Source organism: Quercus lobata, chromosome 7 (assembly GCF_001633185.2).
Source record: "Quercus lobata isolate SW786 chromosome 7, ValleyOak3.0 Primary Assembly, whole genome shotgun sequence".
NCBI classification, from domain to species: Eukaryota; Viridiplantae; Streptophyta; class Magnoliopsida; order Fagales; family Fagaceae; genus Quercus; species Quercus lobata.
In genome coordinates, this window is record NC_044910.1 from 38236907 (window position 1) to 38245656 (window position 8750).

The 8750-nt window shown below is 30.2% G+C and overlaps 1 protein-coding gene across 1 annotated transcript; it reads left to right on the forward strand.

Annotated features, from left to right (window-relative positions):
• The first annotated feature begins 257 nt into the window (after positions 1–257).
• Positions 258–2793, forward strand: LOC115953517 (NAC domain-containing protein 90-like). The gene is made up of 3 exons (XM_031071230.1): positions 258–516; positions 1175–1467; positions 2203–2793. The coding sequence occupies exons 1-3, from the start codon at positions 351–353 to the stop codon at positions 2503–2505; spliced, it is 762 nt and encodes a 253-aa protein (XP_030927090.1). The 5' UTR covers positions 258–350; the 3' UTR covers positions 2506–2793.
• The last annotated feature ends 5957 nt before the right edge of the window (positions 2794–8750 follow it).

Genomic DNA, 8750 nt, shown 5'->3' on the forward strand with positions numbered 1-8750 from the left:
TTTTTCCGCCGAATCAAATCAAAATATACTCTTCGTAAAAGAATACAAATAAAAAAAACAGGCATTGTACGGAGATCATCAAAATTAAACGGTGAACTTTTTCGTCCCAAGCGCGTGGAACTTTCCAAGCAACCCCACAAGCGTCCTTAATTCGCCTTTTCCCATTTCACTCGGTTTGCCTTTCTGCACTTTTGCCTAACTTTCATTCTCATCTTCTCCAAACCCTTCCTCTTATATATATACACATATACACATCACCGTGTTAAACCACAATATAACTGAGTCTTAGTAAAAACAAAAACAAAGAAAGAAATCCCATTTGGTAGAGTTATATTTTGAGAGCTAGAGTAATGGAGGATTTCCCACCTGGGTTTCGGTTCTACCCAACTGAGGAAGAGTTAGTCTCATTCTATTTGCATAACAAGCTAGAAGGGACCAGAGAAGATTTGAACAGAGTTATGGACCGGATTATACCGGTTGTGGATATTTATGACTCTAAACCATGGGAACTCCCACGTAAAAATCCTCTCTTCTTTTGATTCTTTTCTGTCTAATTTTTTTGTTTCTTCACTGAAATTTCTTGTAAGTAATTTAATGTTGTTTCTTTCAATGCTTCAGCGCTATAGCCTTTAAGGTTACACTGAAGCTCATTAAATATTTCTGGTTTTATTTTCACTTTTCGTGTTGAAGCTTGCAATAATGAATTTAAGTTCACAATTAAGATTTTTTTTTTGTTTTTTTGTTTTTGGTTTTTGGTTTTCCATATGAAAGTCTTTGGATGATCATCTTGAAGATTAAGAGGATAAATAATCGGAAAAATTTTACTCTCAAACAAAAACATTTATTCTTAACCCCCAAAAGAAGTAAGTTCTTTTGATGAACAAATAGTCTTCCTTATTTTTGTCAAAAAGCAAAGTAGGTTAAGTTTTTCTTGGGTTTATCATGTTTGCTTTCCCACTTTCTAGTTGAATGCAGGGTTACATATTCTGATATTATGATACCAAAAACTTAAACCGATAGAAAATGATGAATTTAATTATTATTTCAAAGGTCATGGAGCTAACCATTTTAATTTTCTCTTCTTCTTCTTCTTCTTCTTTTTTATTTTTTGGGATGAATACTTACTTTTTTGTTTTTATTTTTGCTAATATTTCTCAAAACTTGTTGGATTCAGAGTTTTCTGGAGATCTATGCCATGGAGACCCAGAGCAGTGGTTTTTCTTCATTCCAAGACAAGAAAGTGAAGCTCGTGGTGGAAGACCAAGGCGACTCACGCAAACTGGGTACTGGAAAGCTACCGGGTCTCCTAATTATGTTTACTCTTCCAACAATCGCATTATTGGGTTGAAAAGGACAATGGTTTTCTACAATGGAAGAGCTCCCAATGGAACAAAAACGGAGTGGAAGATGAACGAATACAAAGCCATTGAAGGAGAAGTGTCCGCATCAACCAGTGCAGCTCCTACGGTATAAATTAACTAATTACTAGTCAATGGTTTAGGCAATTCTCCCATATATATATATATGTGTGTGTGTTTATGTTGCAATCATCATCTTCATAGAGATAAATGGTAAGAAACATGTGATTGATCAATATATATGAAGTAAATTTGCACCTACTAATTACCAATCAAATCCAATTTTGCTATGGTGGTTAAACGGTGACAGTCTATTAATTACAATTGTTTTTATGTGGATACTCCATAAACTTCATCTCCTTGCGAAACCCAGTTAAAGGTATATATATATGTTTATATCTCATGCATGCAATAGTCTACTATGAATCAAGACTGGGCCTTTTGCACAAGAATGCTTTTTTACCCAGTAAATATAGAATGCGAATGCAATGCGTGCAACTTGTTAGGTCATTTTCAGAAGGGGGCCATGCCTTCAATTACTCAATTGAGTGAAAATATATAACTAGGTGATCATCTTATTCAATTATAATTCCTCCTTTTAATACAATAACATAGGAATCCAAATATACAATAAGATAGAGATAACAACACCCAATAAGTATTAACGACTACTCTAATGAGATAAAGTCTAAGAGATAGAGATAACTCATAACATCTCCACTAAAACAAAAATAATTACATAACTCCAGCCCTTAAAGGATAACTATTCCATAATACTAATAAGAATGAGTGGTTCAATAATTATTCCTAATTTCTAATTATTTTTTTTTTTCTGTATTTGCAGTTAAGGCAAGAATTTAGCCTCTGTAGAGTGTACAAGAAATCAAAATGCTTAAGAGCATTTGACAGAAGGCCTCCTGCAGTAATAGTAAGTGAGCCAGCAGCTCAACAAGTTCCTCAAAGTGATGAGGCAACACCATCTCGTTTGAACCCTTCATTGACAGAGAGAATAAGCTCACCGGATAGTTCATCCTCAGGAGACCAAGGCCAACTCTCCCAGCCTGGTGAAAGTACTGGAAACATGGCTGTTGATAACGAGACTTTTTGGGATTTTGAGCAACTGAACTGGTTCCAAGGGCTGGATTAATAGTGTAACTGCTAAATGGAGAGTCTGGATTCAGCTGAATCAGGTATCCAAATATGTGTAATAATAATCGAAACTGTAACCTGTAGGGCTTAATCCACTTAAGGAAAGTAGGGTTTGACAAGTCTTTGAAGGGACCGACTTCTTTGTTTTATTGTCTTGTATCTTTCCTTTATTGCCAGAGGCATAATGAACTAGAGCTTTCTCTAGTTATTGGTTTAGGGAATGTATAATAATTTAACTAATGTGTCTAAATGATTGCTTACTCATTACTTTTATCTCTATTTATGAAGTGGAAATGATCCTATTCAATTCAAATTTTATTAATTTTGTTCATTTTATAATTCTATTTAAAGATGTACAGTCTACCATATCATTCAAAATTTAAAATGATATGACAATCCATATATTGTTAGATCTGAAACATAAAATTTGAACCATAAAATAGACAACAAAGTGGACAAGATTGGAGAAGATCTTGTTCCGTATAAGTCTTGCTTTACAATGATATACCAAGAGTAATAGACTATGTAACTTGTTTATTTTTTGAGAGGAACTAGAATATGTAACTTGATAAGCCTCTTTCTTGAAGATCTATACTTAATCCAATGTACAAAACTAAATGGGAATTCTAATGCTATTAAATCAAGTAGACAATAGAAAAATGTAATGGATAAAATATATAACTAAAAAATATATTTTTTGTCTCTTGACTAGCATTATGTCACAATATATATATATATATATATATAATCATATGTAAATAGAAAAAAAAATAATAATAAAATACACTTTGAAACAAAAGAACAAAAATTGCTTTGAATTACATTATGAAGAAATATCATCATATAAGATCAAGTTTCTATAATAATAGATTATAAAATAATTTAAATTAAAAAATGCAACTTATTTTAAATTTTTTGAAACTTTTGTTATTGAATTTTATTTGGAGTATTACTTGATTTTTCTAAAACTTTAGTGATAAAGTGTTATTGAAAGAAAAATATGTAAGTACATATATAGTTTTAATGTACTTATAAGGAGTTATATGACAAATTCTGTTATAGATTTTATTAAAAAAATAATGTCATATAAATAACTTTGTAACACTTAATTGAGTGATTAGTCATATAGCGCAACCATAGCATGTGAGACCTAAATTTAAGGTAGATTATTAAAATAAATAATAAAACTTCTTTTAAATTTCTAGAAACTCTTGATAGTAAAATTTTTATCATAGTAGTATTTTTCAAACTTTTTTGAAATTTTTGCTATAGAGTTTCACATATATCAATTATGTTGACAATCGTACTTCATGTGTGTCACATTACATAAGAAGAAGAAGAAAAAAGAGAAATAACAATTAAAAATTGAGAAGACATCCATTTGGCACAATCACAATTTTACAACATTTTTTTATTATATATTATATGATATGAGATGGTCATGGGCTTATATAATATATAATTTTATTTTGAATTTTTTTAGTAATAATAATTATATAATCTTATAACTTTACCAAGAGTTTTGTTACTCAACTAGTTGTACCTCTTGTCATTTCTAAATGAGATATTTAGGGTTCAAATATCCTCCCTTCCTCAATTATTAAATTATCTAATAATAATAATAATAACAACTCCAAATGAAATACCAAGTGCCTTATAATTTATAAATATATGGATCGATTTGAAAGTCTAAATAGATTTTAAAATTGCAACCAATGTGAATTTCTGTTACTTTTAAGTAATAGTGACTTGTGTGTGTGTGTGTGTGTGGGCGCGAGGGGGGCGCGGGGGGGGGGGAATTGAAACAGTTTAAAAAATCTATGCTTTTGATTAAAACTATTAAATTTTAGGTTTTAATTTAAAATCAACCCAAATTTTATAAAATTTATGTAATTACCAAAGTCTTTAAAATTTTTATAAAGTTTAGATAAATTTTTAATCTTAACTTATCTAAATTTCTATTACTTTTAATTAGTAATAACTTCGGGAGGGCGCAAATTAAATCAATTTAAAAAGATCATTGTTTTAATTGAAACTTTTTTAAATTTAGGGTATAATTTTAAACCACTCCAAATTATACAATAGATAAATTATGTAATTTATCCGTATCTTTAATAAATATTTCCAGTTACTTAGCGCAAGAAGAATGTAAACATTTATCGCATGGAAAAATAACCATGACTTAGAAAGCCTAAATTTTAGAATATAATTATATAATTTCAATATGATCCCCAAATTTGAAAAGCATTGTCTTCATTATTAGATTTTTTATTTAATTTTTTTTACTTAGAGTAATGTAGTCCTTCCATCTAAATTGATAATGACAATGTAACAAAAATGGACGGTGGGGAAATGTTGGTTAAAAGAGTTATTTGTAGAGCAAAAATCATTTGTTCCATTATATTAGTGTTTTACTTTGAGTTTCATTATGCTCCATCAACATAGCATATCATGCTCACGCATCCCTTTTTTCTTTATAAAGTTATAAAAGTTTAAATTAAGGAAAAAAAAAAAAATCACACATAGCATATGGCAGTTACCGTAGTAAAAGTGGAACTCTAAGAGTACTGAAAAATAGGATTTTCATTCATGATCAATTATATCATTCAAATATGTGTCTTGATTTTAATTAAGTGGCGTCTTAAGATGATGATAAAGAAAAATTTTTATGAAAGTTCAAATTCTATCTTAGGTAAAAAATAAGTGTTTGACTCACAGTTGATGAAGTTTTTTTTTTTTTTTTTTTTTTTTTTTTTTTTTTTTTTTTTTTTTTTTTTTTTTTTTTTTTTTTTTTTTTTTATTTTTTTTTTTTTTTTTTTGTTTTTTGTTTTTTTTGTTTTAAGAATAGTTAAACCTTAGACACTAATCCCAGCCACCCCATCCCTAGAGAATATCCAAGCTTTAAGAATCATTTTTGAAGACAATAATGAAAAGAAAATATTGGTGCTCTTAAGAATATATATCAAAGTACGTCAAACAAATTTTGATCACTCATCCCTTTACTCAGTAATAAATGTGAATGTGTCGATGATGGTGTTTTTGTATAGTTCCCTGAGTCAAATACATAGGGATCCATGACTGACCTAGTTTAGAGCTACAGTAAACAAATTTACTTCTGTCACACGTACCCAGATAGACATGGATTGAAAAAGTCTAAAGAAATATATAACAATAGTAGGATTTGGAGATTAAAAAATAAAAATGATAATTGTCAAAAAAGTAAAACGTGTAGACCAAACAAAAATTATTTTATATATATATTCTAAAAGCAATACTTCTTTTCGTATGAATAATAAATTAATTCCTTTATAAATTTTAAAAGAAACTATACAATACTATTTTAATGTAGTTTAAGCGAATTTCACTTTCACTTTGCCATGGTTTGGACTAAATTGTAATGTCAAATTTTATATCCAAATAAAAAAATAACAAAAAATACCCTACAAAGGGTGGAGACAGAGGAGAGGAGAAAGCGAACTTTGTTTTGTTTTGTTTTGTTTTTTTCGAGAGAGAGAATGGGAAGACAAATAATCTTAGAAAAAAAAATTGAGAAAAAGAAAAAATTTTATTAATACTATTAGCAATTTTATATCTCAAAAACAATACAAAACGGAAAAAATGATATATAATATATAAAGTTAAAGTCAAAAATAATAATATATAATTGAAATTAAATATTTTAAAAACCTTACAAAAATTTTTCGTCCTAACCTCAAAATGTTTTGAGTTGATTCTACTGTATGAATTCTATAGTTGCGTGAAACATACATATTGTAAGAGTGTAAAACATATGATGGTATCATAGCAGATACACTTCTGAGCTGCCTTGTTCCCGTAGTTCTTTTCGTTAATGAAGTTCCTTTCTACCAAAAAAAAAAAAAAACATATGATGAAAGAGAAGATACATGCATATGATACTAAATAGTTATTGTTTAATTCGTAACATTACTCCCTCCTCTCACATGAGAGGTGAGCTCTATGGTGGATTCTAATAGTGGGGCCCACTCTTCAAATAAGAGGAGATAGGAAGCTGTGTTTCCGGACCTCCACCCAATAAATTTCCACGACACATGATATATATAATGATTTAGGACAAATTTTGGGTATACGCTGTTTTGACCACAAGTCATCGTCGCAATGGAGAAAAAGACATGCATTGCAGGCATTGGACAGAGGTGCAAGTCCCTTCTCTTATCAGCGTGCTTTCTTAGAAATTTGTAATAGCACATGTAGCAAATCATTTCGGAATTGGACACAAACATTCTACGTGATTATGTTGAAAAAGAAAAACCAGTCGAGAAGACTCAAAAAGTCTGTCTTCCACACAAGCCATCCTACTCCAAGTTAGCTGGCAAATATTCATATTTATGTAGCTTCGTTTATAGGCAGAGTTTCTTTGCAACTACAGAGAGCACAAAGTCATGCATTTAGTACTGTACTCGTCTACGCATCTATCATGATCTATCCCATTCAATACCATAAATGTAGCAAAGATAATATTTTGCAATGCCTTAGAATTATCGTCATAGTTTGTGTGTCCTTGATTGATAGCTACGGCATTAGTGGACACTTCTTTCTAGTTTTTACCTTTCTTTCTAATCTTTTTATTGGACAAACTACGTGTTTGGCATCATTAGGGGTTGTTTTTTAACAATGTTTTATTCTTGTACCGTTGTAATAACTAACAAAAGTATATATGCATAGTCCAGAAAACCCAGTGGAGTAATTTTCTAACCTAGTCTTCCACTTAATTTGAGTCTTACTTGATACTTGCCGTATTGGTTTTTTTCAATTAATGGCTTGACTTGCTATAATTGAAGTTGACAAATGATAACATTCTTAATTGTAAAAGTTTCCACCGACTAATCATTCGAATTAAAACCAAAATCAAACACCGTTTTAGGAAGATAATGCTGGAGCGAAAAGGTATAGCAAAGCAGGGCAAAGAAAAGTACTCACAAATGTTAACTGTGTAGTAGTAGCTAAACATAATAGAATTTTCGTATTAATTTTTTTCAATTAAGAGCTTGACTTTGCTATAATTGAAGTTGACAAATGATAATTAAGATTCTTAATTGTCAGCTTTTCCACTGACTAATCAGTCAGACAAACTCAAAAATCATCCACTATTTTAGAATGAAAATGGTGGATGATTTATTTGTGCCTCCTATCATCATAGCCAAAGGGTTTGAAAAGAGACAACAAAAAGTGTGGTAATGTTGTTTGTAATTTTTGGAAATATGTATAGGTAAAAAAGTGTGTGAAAATACGTGTAATATTGTTTAAATACTGAAAACTATTACTCAAAACACCCTACCAAACAGCCCTAAATAATCCAGATTAAAGAACCTTTCCATTTTTGCCGGGCTTAAATTAGACAAGCAGCTAAATTGTTTCCCAATATTATTACATAGATTCTATAACTGTCATATATTTTATAGCTGATGTGGAGTAATATTATAGAAAAGATTAACACATTAAAGGTGAGTTTCAATAGTTTCAAAAAAAAAAAAAATTAGTTAACTTAAATTGTAAAGTATTTTATTGTAAAATAAGAGATTTGGAATTCGGTACCTACCTAAACCAAAAAATCAATCAGCATTTGTGTGGATTAATATTGAATATGATTATCAGGAGCATTTGTGTGGATTAATATTGAATATGATTCAAACATAAGTGTGGATGCACTTTCCACACATTTCTTAGAAGTCTTTCCTTGCAAAATTAAGTCTACTATGGAGGCTAACCAAAGACTTTTTCTTTGTGTTGTTCTTTTTGGGTGCATGCACGGTTTATTTGCTATTCATAATCTCTGTAATTAGGGTTACATAATTGTGTTTCAGGGGCTTTGTGCCCTCCTTTAGCGCACATTTTTTTGATGGATGCTGGTTATTTAGAGGACACTTCTTAAATTACTATTTATGGTTGATTTTAATTTGTGTTGCACGCCACATTTTCATCATTACCTAGGCCTAGGATTCCAATGTATGACAGATTGTCATTTCATGATCATCCTTGTATTTCCAAGGGGGAATTCCGTCCATATTTTAGGTGCCGCGTGTTAATCTTGACCGCCAAAAGTTTACAATCTGCTCGGAAACGGCATTTCAAGGTAATTAACCCTGATTTTTAAATATTATAATTAGTAAGCTACGTTTTCAAACTATATTTTTTACTAGCATCTCTAGTCTAAGAGACTCGATTTAGGGCCTATAAATCGAGTTTTTGAGGCTCGATTTTCAT

Bases quoted from the DNA above. Each gene is read 5' to 3' on its own strand.
- LOC115953517 (XM_031071230.1), top strand. From the start codon at position 351: ATGGAGGATTTCCCACCTGGGTTTCGGTTCTACCCAACTGAGGAAGAG. The intron at 517-1,174 runs GTAAAAATCCTC...TGTTGGATTCAG, and splicing joins TAAACCATGGGAACTCCCAC to AGTTTTCTGGAGATCTATGC. The intron at 1,468-2,202 runs GTATAAATTAAC...CTGTATTTGCAG, and splicing joins CAACCAGTGCAGCTCCTACG to TTAAGGCAAGAATTTAGCCT.